This window comes from Melanerpes formicivorus, unplaced genomic scaffold, assembly GCF_026170545.1.
Source record: "Melanerpes formicivorus ecotype bairdi unplaced genomic scaffold, bMelFor1.0.p_v2 SCAF_13, whole genome shotgun sequence".
Classification (NCBI taxonomy): domain Eukaryota; kingdom Metazoa; phylum Chordata; class Aves; order Piciformes; family Picidae; genus Melanerpes; species Melanerpes formicivorus.
The window spans coordinates 20,868,120-20,889,721 of record NW_027142365.1 but is presented as its reverse complement, the minus strand read 5'-3'; the positions used below and the strand labels follow the sequence as shown (position 1 = coordinate 20,889,721).

General features: G+C 50.1%; 1 protein-coding gene across 3 annotated transcripts in view; it reads left to right on the top strand.

Moving 5' to 3' along the window:
• CUBN (cubilin) overlaps nt 1–21,602 on the top strand; it is a 170,670-nt gene that overhangs the window by 56,290 nt on the left and 92,778 nt on the right. For all 3 annotated transcript variants that reach the window (XM_068146386.1, XM_068146387.1, XM_068146384.1), the window contains exons 28-30: nt 2,804–2,963; nt 14,692–14,873; nt 19,941–20,115. In XM_068146386.1, the coding sequence (XP_068002487.1) occupies nt 2,804–2,963; nt 14,692–14,873; nt 19,941–20,115 (517 nt within the window). The remainder of the gene's footprint in view (nt 1–2,803; nt 2,964–14,691; nt 14,874–19,940; nt 20,116–21,602) is intronic.

Below are 21,602 nucleotides of genomic sequence, written 5' to 3'. Positions count from 1 at the left end.
CAAGGCAGCTTCAGTTTCACTGGCCCCTATCTGCCTTGAGAGCAGAATGTGGTCTGAGACCTTCAACCGGCCCTGTTGAGCACACAGCTGCTCCCTTCAGTTGGAGGCGACAGACAGCTGCAGTTCCAGCAGCGGTGCTCTGCCTGTCTCCAGGCTCTCCAGCTGCCTGCCAGGCTCTCCAGCCGCCTGCCAGGCTCTCCAGCCGCCTGCCAAGCCGCCCGGCGCGGGGCCGCGGGGCAGCGCCGCACCACGGGGCTGCCATGGGAACCACTCTTTGTGTCTCCAGAAGCGCACAGGCTGCTTTCAGGGGAAATTACACAGAACTGGGGCATTGGCTGCCTCAGACAAAAATAACAGTCGATGAGTCACGGCTCCAGAGACTCCTGAAGGTCGAGGGGTTTGCGGGACTGGGAAGTTTCCCGAGTGTGATTTGGTCCACCGTCGGGGGCTGTTGTTTTCCCTTTGCAATCACCGGAGCCAGCAGCTGGCCGTTGAGCGTGAATCTCAGCCGAGGCTTTTGCAGAGTCCTGCTCCCCACGTCGATGCCTTCTTCCCCATTCATTTTTCTCTAGTGTAAGATTTCCGTGGCTTGAGGCCACAGAAACATGAGCAGTGCACAGCACAGAGTGGCTGAAGGAAGCAGTGCTGTAAAACAGTCTATCTGGAACTGGGACTATTTCATCTTGCCGACCGCAGTCTGTAGAGGAAGGTGTAAAGGCCTCAGCCGGGCAGGGAGGAGGAGGGTCACGGCAGTAATGCTGGGAATGGGACAGCTCAGCTGTCTTCAGCTGGTGCTGTGCATTTGGAAGGAATGCAGAGAGATGTTCAGCTTCTTCACATCTCATCTTCACAACAATTTCAGATCTGTTACTGACCACATCTGATCAAGGCTTTGCAACAGCTACCAGCAATGGGCCTGCAAGTAGGAACTTTCTGATCTGACTTAAAGAAGTCACACCGCATGGAGCGATAGCTCTCGAGTTCCAACACACTTCTCATGCTCTGATCCTTTCATTGCATTGCAAGATGGAAACCTAAAGGCATTCGTGGCCAGCAGCCATGGAATATCACCACAGAATTAGTCCTGCAGTTCTCCCCTGGCTGCTGGCTGAACTGCAACCCATTATTTTTCATTTTAAAAGCCATTCAAACCAGAGTGTCTGTGTGAGGATTTGAAACCGTCTGAGCAGATTTCTTGACCCCAACTCTCTCTTCAGTCAACAGTAAGAAGGTTTTGCAAGACTAACCTGTTGAACAGAAAAGCTGAAGGTTTGATTACTCATTCCCATGTGTGTCTGCCAGATAATGTGTGCAAAATTGAGTAGCCAGAGTGGTTAATCAGCCTTCAGTGTAATGCCAGACAGTGATGATGTAGGTGAATTCTGAATGGAATAAGAGATGTTCGGAACAGAGATTTGACTGGAGAGCAAAGGTAACTAAATATTGGCTGTTTTTCTAGAGAGCACAGGTTGGGGTCTTTGCATGAACTTTTCAGAACAGAGAAGAGCTCCTCTTGAAATTCTGAAAGGAAGTATGCCAGAAAATGCACAGAGGGAATGTTCAGCCATAGGTTCTCTGCCAGCAGTCTGCTGGGCTGTTAGGAAGGTGTGCTCTGTGAGGCAGCTGAGCCATGCAGGGTGGTAGGAGTGCTCGAGGGCTGCTGTATTCCTAAACGTTAGGAATCATAACCACAGAAGTAGAAATCATAAAGCACCTCCTAACCTGACCCCAGCTGTCAATCTGGTATTATAAGGCAAAGGCAATTTTACAGTTCTTATCTCATCTTACCCTGAAAGGACACAGCAGTGGGATATTTGGTGAGGAGCAGAGCTGGATGATCAGCACCATTTGCTGCATTCAGACAATGATTTGCAAGAGCCTTTGAACTAATGCAAATGTCCTTCAAAGCTCTAAGTGCCACTGCCCACCCCACCAAACCCTGCCTGTTTGCAGTTAAACGTCAGCATCTGAGCAACTTCACATCTCCAGACTGAAACACACAAGTATTTCATTAGCATTTTCTTTGGGCTTCTCTCAGAGTTGCTGTTTGTTGTTTTTTCAGAGGGGTGATGATTTCAGAGTGGGATGGAGGATGTCTGTCCCTATTTGGCTATGTCTGCCAAGTGTCAAATACCATCATGCAGAGTATGTGATTAGGAGATCAAACACAAAATGTTTCTGAGAACAAAAGTTCAGAAGGGAAGGCTTGGCTCACTCTACCTCTCCTCCAAAGCAGGGCATGAGCACAAGCTCATGGAACACTACACACAGACACGTGAAGCCTGCCCTGTGATTTTGGAAGATCTGCTTTGGGCTTTCAATTCATTCACACTGCTCCAGGAGGCCCTGGTGATGCTGACTGCTTGGTTTTCTCAGTCACAAGTTCAGTCAGTCCTGAAATCACCTGAGTGCAGTCTTAAAGATGAAGATGTAGACAGAGTTGTCACCAAGGGGTTTGGAGGCGCAGAGTATTTCAGCTGAGCTCTCAAGTCAGACTCGGGACATCCTTTAACTTTCTATTTCAGTTCATTGTCATTCGCCCTTTATCTTCTTCCCCAGCAACCCCCAATACACACCAAAACAGAAGCAGCAAGATCTTCCTGCTGTGTGCAGCCAGGGCTGAAGGCATATTGCTCATTTACTCATCATTTCATCCAGCTCTTTCCACACTCCCCAGAGCTCAAACTGCTGTGCAAAGGTGGCCAGCGCAGGAACCCTCACTGCCTTGGCATTGCCATCCTGTGCAAAACATAAAGGAGTGAGGAGCTGCTTTCTTACTGGGATGTTTTTTGTTTCATTGCAGCTCTATGATGGGCCTGATGTACAGTCCAGCCTGATGGGCACTTTCTGTGGAGAGTCCCTTCCCCTGGCAGGGGGTACCACAGGGACCAGCCTGCACGTGGTGTTTTATTCTGATGGACTGAACGCTAGGAGTGGGTTCCAGATGCAGTGGTACGTCAATGGTGAGTTCAGCAGGGGGAAAGCTGTGTTTCCTTCTACCCTCCAGATGTAACAGAGTCTCAGCTGGTGCCAACCTGTGTCAGCTATGTAGAAGTAGCCCAGGAGAATGCTACATTCCTCCAGTGCTTTCCCAGAGGATGTTTCTGGACAGGCACACCCCAAAGATGAACTCGTGAGAGGCTGAGAGCTGCTAGTGAGAGACCCTTCCATTTGCAGGAGCAGGCACAGGCATGAGGGACCTCTCCAGATGTGTGCTGTTGCAGGGCAGTCCTGGGTGACTCAGGCTTTCTGCTGGGGAGCACTCAGCCTTCAGCCTGCCCCATTCCTTGTGTGCTGTGCAGACCCCTCGCTGGCTTGCTTTGATGGTGCTGGTTCCTTAGGTCATGTGTTCTCTTCCACCCTGCTTCTCTGCATGAAATAACCTTGGCCACGACGTGCTCTGGGTGCTCCTTCTCTTGTTCTTGCATGTCATGAAGACTGTCACAGGCCTCATTAAGCAGGCAAGCATGCACACCAATTAAAACCCAACCTGTAACGAGGTTTGCAGGTTCTTCGTGAGCGAGGCCACAGACACAACCTTTTCACTCTGCTGATTTAACGGCCAGACTAAACTGTGTGCCATTGTGCAGCCCATCAGAGAGGATCCAGCCTTGGGGATAATGAACTGGCCACAGTTGCCCTGATCAGCTCAGGCCCCTCAGCTCTGGCAGTGTGGCACAGCAGCTGACCAGGGCTGTGGAGGCCCCGCTGCAGGCTGCCGAGCTGCAGGGCGTGTGAATGGGAGCTCCCCTGTGCTGCCACAGCCTGCTGGCCTTTGCAGCCCACGAGGGGCTCCTGCTGTGAGTGGGAGCTCCCCTGTGCTGCCACAGCCTGCTGGCCTTTGCAGCCCACGAGGGGCTCCTGCTGTGAGTGGGAGCTCCCCTGTGCTGCCACAGCCTGCTGGCCTTTGCAGCCCACGAGGGGCTCCTGCTGTGAGTGGGAGCTCCCCTGTGCTGCCACAGCCTGCTGGCCTTTGCAGCCCACGAGGGGCTCCTGCTGTGAGTGGGAGCTCCCCGGTGCTGCCACAGCCTGCTGGCCTTTGCAGCCCACGAGGGGCTCCTGCTGACTAGACAGTGGCGATTTGCATTCAGCAGCGGTCAAGGAGCATTCCTGGGCAAAGGAGGGACATGTGGGAGGAGAGAGCAGGGCCCAGCAGGGGAAGTGCTGCGGCACAAAGGTACCTCCTTGTGCTTCGAGGTGATGTCATTGTGGGCCTGCACAAAAGAAGAAGTGGAGGCTTTTATGCGCAGCCAGATGACATCAGCTCCCCACAGTAGCCATGGTGCTGGGCTAACTCGCTTTTCTAAAGCTCTCAAAGCCCTCCAGGGCCTGCCTGTGCAGGAAGCATTCTTGTGCTTTCCCACCACGTCCCCCTCCCAGCATTTCCCGGACACTCAGCTCTCTCCCACCCCCCTGCACTCCTTTTGGGCACTGATGCTGTCAGACAGAGCTGCCCCTCTCTTCATTCCTGCACACTGAACTGCAGCCTGGCACTGCTCAGGGCCCAGTCTGCTAATGTGGGGCTGTGTCTAAGCAGCAGAGCAAGATCCATGGGTTCAGATGAGGATGGCTCCTAGGGAATATCATTGCTGGCTGCAGACAACAGAGCTGTGGCTCCTGGCTGCCTGCAATGTGTGTGCAGATTCCTCCAGAGCTGACCACGGTTGCCATCTCTTTGTTCATTGCAGGCACTTCCTTTATCTATTCAGTTGGTGTCATGCACAAACAGGGGTGTTCCTCTTGCCCTAGCTGGCAGCTTGCTCTGGACAGTCCCTGGGACTGGGGTGCTATATTTGCTTCTCCCATCTGAAATTTCTTCAAATGCACAAAAAAAGATCAGTGGAGAGTCTCCTCCTCTGGGGGAACTCAACAGGAGTCAGAGCCCTTGAGTTGGGTGTTTCACAGTGAGGCATCCAAGTCCCCTCTTCCCCGAGGGCAGATCCCTAGGAGAATCTAAACCCGGATCTGCTGTCACCTGACAAGAAGATAAGAGGTTAAATATACTGTTGAGAGAGAGCTCTTGCTGCTGCTGGTGACAACTGTGTGCCCTATAGAGTTCAGGCTGTTGTGAGCTGTTCCTCAGGCTGTCTGTGTGCTCCTTAACTGGCATCCATGAAGCATCTCTGAGCTGTTCATCAAGGCCACTCGCATGCCTTGGTGATACAAGAGCAGCTCTTCTGTTTGCCACCCTGGCTGCTGAGCCACTGCTCTGGGTTGCTGAGGAGAGCTCAGTCTCCAGTCTATCTCAAGTCACAATTACTAACTGTTCCTAGCATAAGGCTGTTATTTATGCTTAAAAGTAGCCTATATAATTTTAACTTGGATGGAAAGCTGTAGTGCAAAGAACTCAGTTTAAAAGTGGTTGTGGTTCTGAGCTCACACTGTTCATCTCAGGGGCTTTCACTGATGTATCTGCATTTAGAACTGATTTGGCTAAACCACTGATGTTTGCCTCTGCAGCCAAGGCCTCCAGAGGGTTACTCACCAGGGGAAAGCTTGGGCCCACATGGTGCTCGCTGCGCTTCTGTTCTTTATTAGAAAGCTTAATATAGGCAAATATATTTTGGGGCATGTATTGGCCCTTTGTGAAAGAGCAAACTCTGGGCAACAGTCTGGGTGTTGCAAAGATGGGGTGCCAGTTGAATTGCTTTCCTTAGGAAAACTAAATCAGGAGGCCAAAAGGGCAGAGGTCTCCCAGTGCAAGATGACACCAGTGGCAACTGTCGCTATCTGAGCAGACGTATTCCATGGGGCTGTCACTTACCTTATTAAGCAATGTGCATGTGGGAGCTGGCTGCTTTATATATACATCTGCACTTCATTGCAAGCTGCTTGATTGCCAGCAGAGCTTATACATTCAATTGCTCTCCCCAGCACAGTCACAATGTGCACCCACGGCTCAGTTCTCTGTGACACATTAATTGCCCCTTGTCAAAAGGAGCGAAGCACACTACTGGGGGAAGGATTGTGCAGCCCCAAAGGATTGTATTGATTTCTTTCCTTCACCATCATCTTCTTTCTGTTGCATTTCCCTGTGAAATGATTGATGGACAGTGTGTGGAGAAAGCCACTTGCTTCATGAGAAGCTTTTGTCATGCTGGGTCTGTATTTTCAGGCGCTGACAGTGCCTAACAGGCACACAAGTAAGGTCTGGGGGGCTCGGTCTGGGGGGCTCAGTCTCTGTGTCAGGTGAAATGTGAAGTAGTTTGTTAGTTCTTCAGGGAAGCACCACAGAAACAGAGGTTAGATTAGGATGCAGAAGGCATTCACTGCAAGCATTTCCCAGGCATCCCTCAGGATTACTGGAATGACTGCACTGCAGGTCAGTGAGGGGGCTGGGCCCAGATTCCCTCAGCCTGAATCACAGCTCTGCTGTGGTTTTCTTGTGCAAGCCTTTGACAAATGGCCACTTGCTCAGCCATCAAAAATGACTGTTCCTTTTTAGAGTCTGTCACAGTTGCTCTAAGGGTGCACAGGGACTCTTTTGGAGGACTCTGTTGAAGCCCTGAGCAGTTGTTTGGAGCTGGGGGTGGTACCATGGCAGCACTGGCTTTTGGCATTGCAGTCTGCTATTAAAAACCAGACTGGTTCTCTGGGGGAGCTAAGGGTGAATTCCTTTCTGTTTCTTCAGCAAGCCAGACCTCCCCCTACCCCCAAACTAGGATATATGAATAAGGGCCAACATCTTCCTACAATGCTTGTTGTTGAACTGCTCAATCAATATCTGAGAGCTAGGAAGCAGGTTTTTAAAGCACTGACAGCCGCTATAGGAGCTATGGTCATACCTTGGAAGATTCAGCTCCTCTTTAAATGCCCACATGACTTTGGGTCCTAACAGTCTATCCATATTTATTATCCACCTTACTGATTTCAGATTGGAACAGGTTGAGAAAATACCAGAACTCAGGAGGCTGATAAAAATAAGTCAAAGCTTTAGCAGTGACTAACAAGTCAGAAAGAAGAAAACCGAAACAAACCATTCTGTTACTTGAATTGCTACACAGAAATGATCCCACTCTCTCCACTGGATGCTATTCAAGACCTACTCAAGAGAGCAAACATGTAAGAATCAAATCCAAGTTATACCTCATGCAAACATTGGTGCAGTGCAGGCAAATGTTGGTGCTGCGTGGTCCTTGCAGCCAGAGTCAGTTAACCTTCACACCGCAGTATTGCACCATGAGCACCAGTGGCACAGTTCTGAGTCCTTTCACTTCCCTAATGCTGATAGCACAGGAACAGTGCCACTTCACTTTAAACTTTATGGAAGTGGTTTTTCTAGTGTGTGGCTAAGATACAGCCATAAATAAATCTGAAAACCTTGCAGATAATAGAGGCTTCCACAGCTTACTACCTCTCCATTCAGCCATAATTATGTACGAGGAGAGGAATTCTTCTCAGGCTAATGAAGGCCATCTGCTAACCAGACAGGCAGTAATATGGAAAGATTACAAACCAGGCCTTGCACAACCTTCAATGAGTACTTACATTTTAGCCAGAGCCCAGCAAAGGCACAAAATAATATGTTTCCTGAGCTTTTATTTGTTGTATGATTTCCTAGCAACAGCAGGTTAGGCAGTTGCTTTGAGCATTTTTCAAGGGAATTCCAGGACCTTTGCACTACTATCTCCCCTCCCTTTTCTTCCACTCACTTTGACTACAGGGCTAAAGTTTCCAAAATGACTGCAAGGAGGTCTGTGCCAACTGAGCAAAAACATTCCCTGAGGAGCAGCTGGCTCTGAGCACATCCATGCACAGCCAGGCTCTGTGTGTGTGTGTGTGTGTGAGTGTGTGTGTGTGTGTGTGTCCATGCACAGCCAGGCTGTGTATCTGTGCTGTGTGTGTGTGTGTGTGTGTCCATGCACAGCCAGGCTGTGTATCTGTGCTGTGTGTGTGTGTGTGTGTGTCCATGCACAGCCAGGCTGTGTGTGTGTGTGTGTGTGTGTGTCCATGCACAGCCAGGCTGTGTATCTGTGCTCTGTGTGTGTGTGTGTGTGTGTGTCCATGCACAGCCAGGCTGTGTATCTGTGCTGTGTGTGTGTGTGTGTGTGTGTGTCCATGCACAGCCAGGCTGTGTATCTGTGCTCTGTGTGTGTGTGTGTGTGTGTGTCCATGCACAGCCAGGCTGTGTATCTGTGCTCTGTGTGTGTGTGTGTGTGTGTGTGTCCATGCACAGCCAGGCTGTGTATCTGTGCTGTGTGTGTGTGTGTGTCCATGCACAGCCAGGCTGTGTATCTGTGCTCTGTGTGTGTGTGTCCATGCACAGCCAGGCTGTGTATCTGTGCTGTGTGTGTGTGTGTCCAGGCACAGCCAGGCTGTGTATCTGTGCTCTGTGTGTGTGTGTGTGTGTGTCCATGCACAGCCAGGCTGTGTATCTGTGCTGTGTGTGTGTCCATGCACAGCCAGGCTGTGTATCTGTGCTCTGTGTGTGTGTGTGTCCATGCACAGCCAGGCTGTGTATCTGTGCTCTGTGTGTGTGTGTGTGTGTGTCCATGCACAGCCAGGCTGTGTATCTGTGCTGTGTGTGTGTGTGTGTGTGTGTGTCCATGCACAGCCAGGCTGTGTATCTGTGCTCTGTGTGTGTGTGTGTGTGTGTCCATGCACAGCCAGGCTGTGTATCTGTGCTGTGTGTGTGTGTGTGTGTGTGTGTCCATGCACAGCCAGGCTGTGTATCTGTGCTCTGTGTGTGTGTGTGTGTCCATGCACAGCCAGGCTGTGTATCTGTGCTCTGTGTGTGTGTGTGTGTCCATGCACAGCCAGGCTGTGTATCTGTGTGCTGAGAGGAACGTGTCAATATGTTTGATTGGGAACTGAATGGTTTCAGACTGCTCACTGTTGTTTCAGTGAGAGCTCAAGTCATGCAGCAAATTATAGGTTTTCCTTCCTAATTTTTAATTGCCCCTAAGGGGCAAATAGTTTTTAGTTTGTTGCTCTAAGCAGCACAAATCCCACTGCTCTTACCTGAAGCAAACGGGAATCTTATGTTTGCAGATGCTCTATAAACATTGGGAGCAGGTTTGTCCTCATTAATTGGTGATGTCAGAGATGAAGGAAGTTTAATTAGCTGCAATGATTACATCATCCTTTACTCTGTTGCTGTTTTGAATGTCTTCATGAAGTGGGCAGGCTGCTTGTGTATAGAAGTTACATTGTAGGTGAAATAAAACTGCATTTCTTGGCTTGTCCCAAAAGCAGGTAAGGGAGGTGGTACATACAGGTGCACGCTGAACAGTTAGAGCTAACGGCTCTCCTGCAGCTGTCCTTCTCAATACAAAACCCCTCCCTAAGTTCACATACACCTGGATGTGCATGAAAACAAATCTGCATCCACATCTTAGGCCTGAAACCGCTCATATGAATGGAATTTGTTGGAGAACCCTTCTGATCAAATATAGTTTCATAGTTTTCATAGTTTCATTCAGGGTTGGAAGGGACCACAAGGATCAGCTAGTTCCAACCCCCCTGCCATGGGCAGGGACACCCCACACTAGATCAGCCTGGCCAGAGCCTCATCCAGCCTGGTCTTAAACACCCCCAGGGACGGGGCCTCGACCACCTCCCTGGACAACCCATTCCAGGGCTTCACCACTCTCATGGGGAAGAACTTCCTCCTCACCTCCAGCCTGAATCTCCCCACCTCCAGCTTCATTCCATTCCCCCTAGTCCTATCACTCCCTGAGATCCTGAGCAGTCCCTCCCCAGCCTTCCTGTAGGCCCCCTTCAGATACTGGAAGGCCACAATTAGGTCACCTCGGAGCCTTCTCTTCTCCAGACTGCACAGCCCCAACTCCTTCAGTCTGTCCTCACAGGAGAGGTGCTCCAGCCCTCTGCTCATCCTTGTGGCCCTTCTCTGGACACCTTCCAGCACCTCCAGATCCCTCTTGTAATAGGGGCTCCAGAACTGGACACAGTACTCCAGGTGGGGTCTCACCAGGGCTGAGCAGAGGGGGAGGATCACCTCCCTTGCCCTGCTGGCCACACTTCTCCTGATGCAGCCCAGGATCTGATTGGCTTTGCGGGCTGCAAGTGCACACTGAGAGCTCATGTTGAGCTTCTTGTCCACCAGCACCCCCAAGGCTCTCTCCTCAGGGCTACCTTCCAGCCAGTCCCTGCCCAGCCTGGATTTTTGCCTGGGATTGCCTCGACCCAGCTGCAGGACCCTGTACTTGCTCCTATTGAACTTCATGAGTTTGGCTTGTGCCCACCTCTCCAGCCTGTCCAGGTCCCTCTGGATGGATCCCTTCCCTCCAGCTGTCTGCTGCACCACACAGCTTGGTGTCATCAGCAAACCTGCTGAGGCTGCACTCAATGCCACTGTCCATGGCACCCACAGAGATGTTGAACAAGCCTGGTCCCAGGACTGATCCCTGAGGGACTCCGCTTGTCCCTGGCCTCCACTGGGACATGGAGCCATTGACAGCCACTCTTTGGGTGCGGCCATCAAGCCAGTTCCTTATCCATCTAGTGGTCACCCATCACACCCATGTGTCACCAGCTTGGAGACCAGGATGTGGTGTGGGACAGTGTCGAAGGCTTTGCTCAGGTCCAGGTAAATACCTAACAAGGCCCAGGGTAAGCACCTTAAGGCAAGGACTCTCTTCATAGCTCGGGCACAAATCATATGAACAGTACTGCAGTTTCATTTTCCTTGAGGGCTTCTATCTGCAAGCCACTTACAGAAGGGGATAATGCTACAGGAAAGGTGGAGAAGACACTGAAGACATCAGGGTCCAAGTTCACTTTTAAATTCACTTTTTAAAAAGTATTGAGGAGAAAGCTTTTGTGAATATTTGGATCCAGAGCTGTCCAGGAGCCACAAATAAAAGCTGTGAAGCTGGCAAACCAAAACTTGCTTCTCATGTCAAGGCAGTATTTCCAGGCAAGTGTAATTAAATTGTTAATGAATGAGAACTGTGAGGCTAGGCAAATGTTTCCTATACAAGGTTCATAAGCATGATTTGTTTCTTTTTTCTCCATTGTACTGCTCCATTGAGGTAGGAAGTTTTAGGGCCGGGAGGGAAGATTCCTTTTAATTGCCTGAGTATTTCTGCAAATATTTGGTTAAAAATCACCTGGCAGCTATATTTAAATGAAGCCACAGCAGAGCTGATTCTTACCTCATCCATTTAAGAGCAGAAACATAAGCCATGGACGTGCTGCCGGCCGGGCGGAGCGTGCAGAGGTGATGTTTCTGCTCTGACACAGAGGTTTCTGCTTGCCCGTGCAGGGCAGCCCACACAGCTCCGGCGTGAGGTTCACCTGTCTGCAAAGGCCAGCCTGTCTCCTTTCCCCACCTACTGCTCAGTGAATACTTAGGTATAAATTCAAGCATCTGTTTGCAATCGATCAATAGGTGATTGGTAAGGTGAGTTCAGCATTTTCATGGTGAGGGATGAACCCCAGAGATCTCGGCTTCCCCTCCGTTTCACTGGAGCACTTTAGGAGGCTGGTGTCGCTTTCAACAAAAAGCCTTTTCTGGGAACACTGGCCGCTGGAAGAAAAGAAATGGCACATTAACAACAGCCCGAGGTTCTTATTCATGTGCTTCACATACCTCAGCCAGAGAACATCGATTGAGCCCACGGAAAATGCAAACCACCCTGGGGAGGGAGCGTGAGCAAGGGGAGGGAGCGTGAGCAAGGGGAGCGCTGCTGAGGGGCTGCAGGAGCCAGGGCTGTGCCTGGCAGCACGGCGCACAGCCTCCCCCTGCTCCCAGCCCCTTTGGCTCTCAATAAAAACCATGTTTTTGTGGCTAGCAGGAAACTCTTAGCAGGAGCAGCTGAGTCATAGCCGCCTGTTTAGTTTTAAAATGTTCCCAGCTTTCTCCAGGCTGAGATAAATAGCACTCGGCTTTGTCCTGGCCTGCTGAGCCTCCCCTGCCCCTGCGCTCCCACCCCCTCAGCAGCGAGCCATCGAGTCTGGCTGTGGAGACCTTGCTGTTCCCCCAGCTGGCTGCTGCCCTCCAGGCAGAATGTGGCCCCTGGTTTATCCTGTGTCTTCTCAGCAGCCCTGCTGTGCCGGGGCTGAGGGTAACCGCAGAGTCCTCCCTTGCGATCTCAGCCCTGGGGCTCCTGGCCTGCCCACACCTCTGGTTTTCCGCTTGAGAAGACCCCAGGGCTGGATTCTCTGGGGGGAACCAGGCCCTCTTCCGATGCCTGGGGGGAGACAGAGGGGTGCTGAGTGACTCTGAGGCTTCCTTCCTCGCTCTCCTGCTGACACGCTGGCAGGTGCCAGAGGTCCAGGGCTTCGCTACTGGCCTCAGGGAAGTATGTGCCCTTCCTTCTTTCGTTTGCAGGACACTGAAGCAAGGGTTGGTTTCAAACGCACGTAAAAGCCTCTTTTCCTCCTTGTCTGAGACATCAGAGAGCCTGGCAGTGCAGCTTTGTGGCTGCAGGGCAAAGCCCTGGAGCCATGGAGCATACTTTTCTGCCTTCTTAAGCCTGGTTTACATAGGCATATCTGGCTGGTTATAGCTCTGATGGTGCTGTGTTGCATCCTCCTGTCTCCCCACACTACCCACCCTCTCAAGTCCAAGACTGGACTAGATCTGGCTTTGATTTAAAAGTCTGAGGAAGAACAGGTATGTCCAAATGGAGGGGTTACCTCAGGATAACTGTATCACTTTAAATGTAGACCTTCATCCAGTCCAGGCCAAAGGACTCTCTTTTCATAGAGCTATGGTCTGCTCTTTGCTGTATCTAAAATATTAAGAGAAGCAAGGGTGGGAACTGAGGATGGCTGCAAGGTTCTAAGCAAGTTGTGGATGTGGCACTTGAAGCCATGGTTTAGTTAGTCATGAGCTGTTGGGTGATAGATTGGCCTGGGTGATCTCTGAGGTCTTTTCCAACCTTATTGATTCTGTGATTCCAAGATCAGGAGCAAAGGAGAAGTGCTTCACCTGCCAGGCCAGCCTCAGCTGGGTAAAGGCTTTGCTGCAGCAGAGCTGAGTTTTGGTCACTTGTGGCAGTTCTGTTTAAAAGGTGGTTTTCCAGTGACAGATCTGTGTTATGTTGCTGCTGTGGCTGGAGGCTTCCTCACATCTGCATTTAGATGGCCCTTTTTTAGCTTGACATAGCTTCTCATCACGTTCCTCCCTTTACCACCTGTGGCTCTTCCCTCTCATAGATTTGTATTTTGCAGGCCTCTAGGTGTGGCAAAGACAAACACAAGATTTCAGTGAGGAGCAGAAAGACCCCATGGCAAAGATGCTGGCAAATGCTTCTGGGGCTAACAGCCACCCATTAATAACCACAAGTGTGTCAGAGAAGGTTTTGAGGGAAGCATTTGCACTGGACTGAAGATCTTGATTCATAGTTTCCTGGTAGTGTTAAGCAGAGCAGTGGCCAGTGACAACCTTGCAGGAGTTGCAAATTAGTTGAGCAGACCAGAGGCATAGCTTACTTGTTTTATGTTGTAAGATGAAACTGAAAGCTCTCACCCAGGTGCTATTTATCACTTCTGGCATACTGCAGTGTTTGCCTCTGGGAATAGAGAGCTCATGGTTTGTAGATGGCATTATTAAGTATTTTGGGGCTTTTTGCTGTGTGGCAGAACCTTCCCCCTGGAGATGAAGCCAGGGGTTGATGGAGTGTGGGCCTTACTGACAAAGCTCAAGAGACCCATAAGAAGCTATGCCAGTAAAGATTACTAGCTAGTGCTAAGTGAAGCACCTGGGGCCTTGTGAAGTAGCAGAGAGGAAAGGAAATGCTGCTGCAAGGCAGAATGACACACATGTACCATCAGATCCAGCACACTGTGCATGTGGCACATACACAGCCACCCTACTGCATGTCCAGAGGTGAGGCTTCACCATGAACACAGCAGCTCCCTATCTGCCCTGAGGCTGGGAGGGGCTGTGGGGCCTTCCCACCCTGCTGACACCTGCACCCAGGGACCAGGTCAGGGAGAGAGCCTTCAACAAAAGGAGGCAAGGGCAGCAGCTGCCACATGAAGCAGTGATAAAGCTGCAGGCTCAATGCTCAGCTGCTTTCTGCTGTCAAACCAAGGCCTGCATTTGATTCAGTGTCTCGCTAAAAAAACATATACAAAAATCTAGCCCATAATATGCAAGAAGTTAACCACCCAAGGGGCTGGAGATTAGGCCGGTGCACAAGTCCTCAAAGGTGGCATGTTTTACAGTTGCACTGAAACAGAGCATGAAACCCTCCAAGCACCAGAAGCCACTGGGAGCTGGCAGCTTGCAGTCAGCTCAGCTGGCTGAGGGAAATGGCATTGTGCTGGTTTTATGATGGCTGAAGCAGTGGGAAATGCCATTTGTACGACAATAGGAAGTCCTCCCCATGAGAAGTTAGTGTGTTAGTTGAGGTCTGCAGCAGCTTAGGGTGGATCTGGTTTGCTTTTCTAGAACTGATCAAAGTTTGAGGCCAATACCAGGACTGTCACTTGTTTTGTTCTGTGTCTCCCTTTCCTCAGCTGTCCAAGCAGATGCTGAGGTATGGTGTGAAACGAGCCAAAGGAGGTGAAGTGCTTACTGCATGGGCAGAGCTAGCAGGTCCAGCCTGCCTCTCCTGAGCTTCTGTTCCCTGCTGGAGCCTGGTTCCCTGTGAGGGAGCAGACCCCCACAGCAGCACACATGCCCGTGGATGAGTGCTGAGAGCTGTCCTCGGTGCAGAGCTGTTGGTGAGTTTTTCCAGAGCCTCTCACTGATGGGCTGCTTTGCTGTCTTCTCAGGTTGTGGAGGAGAGCTATCTGGTCCTTCTGGTTCCTTTCACAGCCCTGGCTACCCCAACAGCTACCCAAGAAATAGGGAATGCATCTGGTATATTCACACAGCACCTGGCAGCAGCATTCAACTCACCATCCAGGATTTTGACGTTCAGTACCACCCAAACTGCAACTACGATGTTTTGGAGGTAAGAGCATCAGATTTCCTCCCCAAAGACGTCCAAGCTGCATGCTTTTCTTTCTGAAGGTCATCCCCAGAACTGCCAAAGAAGAGCAACCAGTTCTACTGCAGTATCCCATTCCTGCTGTTCTTACAGTTATGTTTCACAGGGGGTGCCCCTCTACTCTGCATTGGTTAGGCTGCACCTTGAGTCCTGTGTCCAGTTCTGGGCCCCTCAGTTTAAGAAGGACATCAAAACACTTGAAGGTGTCCAGAGAAGGGCAACAAGGCTGGGGAGAGGCCTTGAGCACAGCCCTGTGAGGAGAGGCTGAGGGAGCTGGGGTTGTTTAACCTGGAGAAGAGGAGGCTCAGGGGAGACCTCATTGCCCTCTACAACTACCTGAAGGGAGGTTGTAGCCAGGAAGGGGTTGGCCTCTTCTCCCAGGCACCCAGCACCAGAACAAGAGGACACAGTCTCAAGCTGCACCAGGGGAGGTTTAGACTCGAGGTGAGGAGGAAGTTCTTCACCAAGAGAGTCATTGGTCATTGGAATGTGCTGCCCAGGGAGGTGGTGGAGTCACCATCCCTAGAGGTGTTCAAGAGGAGATTGGACGTGGCACTTGGTGCCATGGTCTAGTCCTGAGGTCTGTGTTGATAGGTTGGACTCCATGATCCTCGAGGTCTCTTCCAACCTTAGTGATACTGTGAGACTGGGGTGTCACAGAAGCCACAGCTCTCCTGTTCTTCTCAGCTCTTAGGCCTTTGGTAGGTGGTTCAGTAATGATGCTAAGCACTGCTCTCCTAACAAGAGACAAAACTGCTCTGAAAAAATCAGTCTTAAAATGTCTCCTTGTACAAAAGATGTAGGGTGCTGTACCATGGAGGTAAAGCTTCCTGATGGAAAGGGAGGTAATGGATTGCTGGAACAATAACTGAGGTGAGACCTTGTGTAGGACCTTCCAAGGGTGTGGGGATCTTTATAATCCTGAGACCTTTGAGGTCACCTAGAGCTTGCAATCCCTCTGCTACTGCTAAACCACTGCCACTGAACCACATCCCTCAGCACCACATCCATGCATCTTTTAAGCACCTCCAGGGATGGTGATTCCACCCACTCCCTGGGCAGCCTGCTCCTGAGAACCCTTTCTGGGAAGTTATTGTTCCTAGTGTCCAACCTGAACCTCCCCTGGCACAACTTGAGGCTGTTGCCTCTTGTCCTGTTGCATGTGGGAAGAGACCAATCCCTGTCCTCCATTCAGGGAGTTGTAAAAGGTGAGGAGGTCTCCCTGGAACCTCCTCTTCTCCAGAGTGAATGACCCCAGCTCTCTCAGCCCTTCCTCAGCTTTGTTGCCCTTCTCTGGACACCCTCCAGCACCTCAATGTCTTTCTTGGGGTGAGTGACCCAGTGAAACCAGTACTCACGTTGTGGCCTCACCAGTGCTGAGTAGAGGGGTACAAATCACATCCTTAGACCTGCTGGCTACACCATTCCTGATCCAGCCAGGATGTGTCCTTCTTGGCCACCTGGGCACACAGTGGCTCATCTTCAGCCAGCCACCAATCAACACTCCCAGGTCCTTCTCTCCTGCTTTTTCTCATATTTATCCTCTCCATTTTACTTTTTCATTATCTCTGCATAATGACTTCTATGCTTCCTGTTTTCTTTCAAGCCCAGCAACTTCCCAGTTGCAATAGGAATTCAGAAGGTTGCAGAGAGGTAGGCACTGGTATCTTGTCACAGGTAACTCATGATAGCACAAGAGGCCTCTGGCTGCAGCGGGGAGGCTTAGGCTGGACCTCAGGAAACGTTTTCAGGGTAAGAGTTGTGAGGCACTGGAACAGCTGCCCAGGGAGGTGGCTGAGTTGCCGTCCCTGGATGTGTTTAAAAGCCATCTGGATCTGGTGCCTGGGCACATGGAGGTGACAGGCTTGGTGGAGTGGGAGAAAGGGCTGGACCTGGTGACCCTGGAGGTCCTTTCTGGCCTGGATGAGCCTGTGATTCTGTGACTTTGGGCAGAAGGACAGGGATAAAAATATTTGTAAATGGCTTCTGCTGAGAAACATATCCAGAGAAAAATGACTGTTCCTGCTTTGTACACTAGGACATGGACCAGATCTGAGTAACTGTAAATGTGTACAGCTCTGAGCTGAAAAGGAAGGAGCCCTGCCAATCTCTGGCACTCCGAAGTCCTGATTAGATGCTCTGGTCTTCATTTAAATACAAAGGAGCAGCAGGGCCAGGCTCTCTGTGCTAACAGCAAATCTGGGCAGGGATCAGATTTATTCCCAGAAAATCTGTGTCATGAGGGTGACCAACCACATCAAAACAGCTCTCTGTTGCTCATAAGTCTGGAATGCTGACTGTTAACAATAAATGGAGCTAACGGGGCAGAAGCAGATGATCAGAGCAGATTAAACCCATGGCTTTAGGGCAGTGTCCTGCGGCCCCGCTGTGCCATCCAGCAGCACTTTATCTCTGGATCAGGTGCTCTGCTCCTGCTACATGTTATGATTATTTTTATCTGTTTGCAGCTCAGGCATCCTGTGACTCTTTGTACCACACCCTGAAATTCATTCTTTCCACCCATCCATTCTCTTTTCCCTCTCTTTCGCTCATGTGGTAACTATTGGGCTTCCAATTTGTAGCCAAAAGTAACATTTTATTGTTTTTTGTCATGGAAACACTCTGGCTTGTTTTTGTTCCAGCCCTTGTGAAAGCATCAGATTAATTGAATTGGCACCAAGGAGAAAAGAAAGTAGCTGCAAGGAGCGTGCCTCTGGCTGTGCTTTTCACTTTGAGCCTGCAGAAGGCCATTGCCAGTTAATGTAAAGGAGGCTCAACCCCCTCAGAATTCCCCCAGCATAGCTTCCCACCCTTTAATCCTCTTCCAGCAGGCCAGCTATAAGGGTTCAGCTTGGGCCAAATTAATTTCTGAGGTAATACTCCAGAAATCAGCAGAGTTTGTGTCAGAGCTGGGTTTGGCATCCTTGCCCATGGCGTGCAGGTGGCCCCAGGGAGCAGCAGGGATGCTGTGAGGCACCGATCCCATCCGTGGCGCTTATTAGATGCGTACTAGAAACCCCTGCTGTTTCCTCTGCCACAGAGCTCCTCTGAGCTGGTTTAGATGATGAAGAGCATGTGCTCCTGCTAGGTCTCATGCTGTGGTTAGACTCAGGGAGTACACCACAAACAGATTTCAGAGTCACGTTTTGAACGGGCTTCTGACGCAGGCAGCTGTCACGGGGAGCGGCCAAGCAGTAAGACTCTGCTGGGGAACCTTCCCTGCTTCCTGCAGGCAGCCGTGCTTCTTCCCCAGCCTGGGGCTGCTTCACTGCAATTCTTACTCTGAGCTGTGACTTCAGCCATTCTGACCTCCTTTGAATGCCTGGATCTGATCGATTGGATGGAGGAGCCACTGCCCAGTCAAGTCATGCAGCCTCCCTTCAGAAAGTGCTGGCTCAGTCAAACCCAGGTGTCTGAGCTACTCTGCCTGTGTAACCAGCCACTCAGTCTTCTGAACATCTAACAGACTATGATGTCAATGCAAGAATCAATTCCTGATTTCTTCTGCTAATGCAAACTCCAGCATCTGAGGTGTCCCAGTGCAGCTGCTGGCACTGCCTCAGCTCTGTGGAGCCCAGACACTTAGCTTTGACACAACCCAAACATCTTCTGAGCTTAAAATTATCTGGTAGAGATAATTACAATGCTGAGTTTCTCCTCATCCCAAAGAGTCAGAGGCTAAAGGTGAAGGTTGGGGCTTGCAGTACTGCCCATATCTGATCAAGGTTAGTCAATTGCTTTCTTTGACTTTTATGATGCTTACCAGACCAAAAACACTTTGGAGCAGACTTGAGAGGTTACTGGTGGGGAAATCCTGATGGGATTGTTTGATCTATCTTCCTGTTCCCTGGATTTGTTGCTAGACTTTGCCATTCTCTAGTTTAGCTTCAGGATTTATACATAATACATGCTGACACAATGAGAGTCTCCCCATTGCTGGTTCAGTTCCTGAAGGACAGTAGCCCACTCCTTTTTGCTGTGACTCTAACAGTTTTCACGTGGAGGTTTCTGCCAAGCTGAGCTGTCTTACCAGGGGTGTACCAATGGGGGGTGGGAGACCCTTAGGGTCAGATGGCATGTGAATAGCATGCAGGAGGCCAAGAGAATTCAACTGTTGAAGGCATTAGGCAGGAAACCCACATCTGTTTTTTTGCCAATGGCACAGAGCACGTGTGTTTTCCTGAGGGGAAGCCTCAGGAAGGTGAGCCACTTCCACCAGCTAGAAATGAGCTCAAGCTGGAAGCCCACATCCCCTTTGGAAAACAAGAAGCACGATTAGCAAGCCTTCAGCACTGCCACCTAACTGACTGGAACTGCTTTAAAAATGCATCATAGATGCAGAACACTGCTGCTGCAGTTCATGGGAGCAGTGGTTTTCTCATTTACAACTGCCTGAGGTACACTCATGACTTGAAAGTCAAAGCCTGTCTTCTGTGGGGACAATGTCTGTTACACATCCTTGGTTTGTAACACAGTGTTTTAAAATGCATTTTCCTTGACCAAAAATCCCATCTTGATCCTGCCACCAAAGTCAACAAAATTGCAGTGTATTGTGCTTTATTAGGAGTGATGAAACCTAGCCCCAGTTGAGAAAAAAACCCAAACAACAAAACCCAAACAGTCTTAACTGTGCCTTTGAGCATAAAGGTGCAGAACACCAGCACAAGGTCTGGCAAAGAGTTATGGTTTGTTTGCACTGGGACACAACACAGCTGGGTTTGTATTTCCACAGGAAAAAGGTATTAATCCTGGGGGGGGAGGGGGGGGGAAGGAGAATGTGGGAAAGGCCCCAAAGCAGACATTTCTGAGTTCATGCAGAGCTGTTGTGAACTCTAGAATCTCGTGCATGCAGCAGGGGGTTCAGACCCCAAGCACACCTAAGGAGAAGACAACTTTGTTAGCCACAGTGCACTGCAAAATGTGCAACACTTCCCAGTACTGAACAGATTGGGTTTTCCTCTTCCAGATCTTCTGTATTCTGCATGGCAGACAGTCTCTGAAACTCTCTGACAGCATTTCCTCCATTTCTAGGTCTATGGGGGTCCTGATTTCCTCTCTCCCAGACTAGCCCAGCTCTGTGTCTCAAGATCAGCACAGAACCCACTGCGCGTCTCTACTACAGGCAACTCGGCTGTGGTCCGTTTCAAGACAGATGCAGTAGGGACAGGGAAAGGTTTCAGTGCCTCCTGGCAGGAAAATCCAGGTGGTGAGTATGATGGTTAATGCCAGGACACATTCAGGAAGCCTGAGAATCACAGATGTAAGTATTTAAAGGAGTCACACAACAGCACTGAAAACTGAAGCAGCCTTTGAGTGTTATTTGGTTTGGTAACACACAGAGAGGACAAAAATTGTCTAACTGGCTGCAATCTGGGCTTATTCCTGTGCTTTAGAGCAGCCTGGCCTGTTGGCTTTCTTCTCTGCATAATTAATCAAGGTATTTCTGTAATCAGGAAAGAACTTTCACCCAGAGTCCTCTTTGAGCTGAATGATGCTTTTGGGTTTAAACTGTAAAGTGAAGAGTATCTGGGAATGTGGCTTAGAGAACTTGGCAGGCTCCAGAAATATTTGGATTAGTAAATACTTGAACTCTCTGAGGTTCCTCCACCTCCTGTGTGATTGTTTGTTCAAAGCCTCCCCAGTAATCAGTGACAGAGGAGACCAGCTATAGGTCTCTGTATGGGAGCTCCACTGAACAGGCCAATCATCAGCAGGTCATTGCAGTGAGAAGTGAGCAGAGGCAGACTTCAGTGCTTGCAGTGTTGCTTGGTTAAGCACAGCCATCCTTGGGTTGGCCAAGGGTTACCCCTCTCCATTCTCACAAGTTTGGGGAGATAGGCACAGGACTTTTTATTTGTTATAATAAAAGAAGTCTCCAACAGCCCTTTGAATGAATCCCCTTCCAAGAGCTTATTTTGACTCCTGAGGCCCCCTGAAGCTTTCTCATGCTTTCCAGCATCTCTCCTGTTGTCCTCCAACCCTCCTCCACAACTGCCCCTCACCAGCACCCAATGACAGTGAAGTTTTATGCTTCCAGCAGGCTGCCTCCATCTACAGCAGTCCCCATGTCTTCCTCTCACTCTCCTCCACGCCTTCACAACACACAGGAGTCTTGTTTGTGTTAGTCCCATTGAAAATCCTGGCACTTCCAGCACAGGATCACTGAAGGCTGTTTAGATAGTTGTGAGCACTGGAGCTCTTCTGGTCAGAAATTTCTGAGGTGAAGCCCTCAGGAAGTCCTCAGCTGCATGGATAGAGAAGCAGAAACTTCAGGTTTGCCATTGTTGTACTGCTCATGGGGAAACCAGAGCTCCTGTCTGTCTTCATGCTGGTTTCTCATCCCCATGCTCAGCTAGGCCCAGTCATTACTTTCTCCCTACCCTGGATCTGTGGTGTCCATGTCCATGGTATTTTTGACTGCTTTTACACCCACTAGGGTAGAGGAGCATCAACAGTGATGCTCCAGCCTTTACACCAGCTAGTACCAGCCTGGGGCTAGAAAGTAACACAGCTGCCAAGGGTTGTTGCTGCATGTTCAGCAATAATGACAGCATTGATACTTCCCTGGTAGTCCTTTCCATTGACTTTGGTTGTGAACCACACTTGAAGAGGTGGAGCACTCACCTGACACAAGTTCAGTGTAGATGTTCTTCCCTGAGTTTAGCCATCTGAGTGGAATCTCACTACACATGG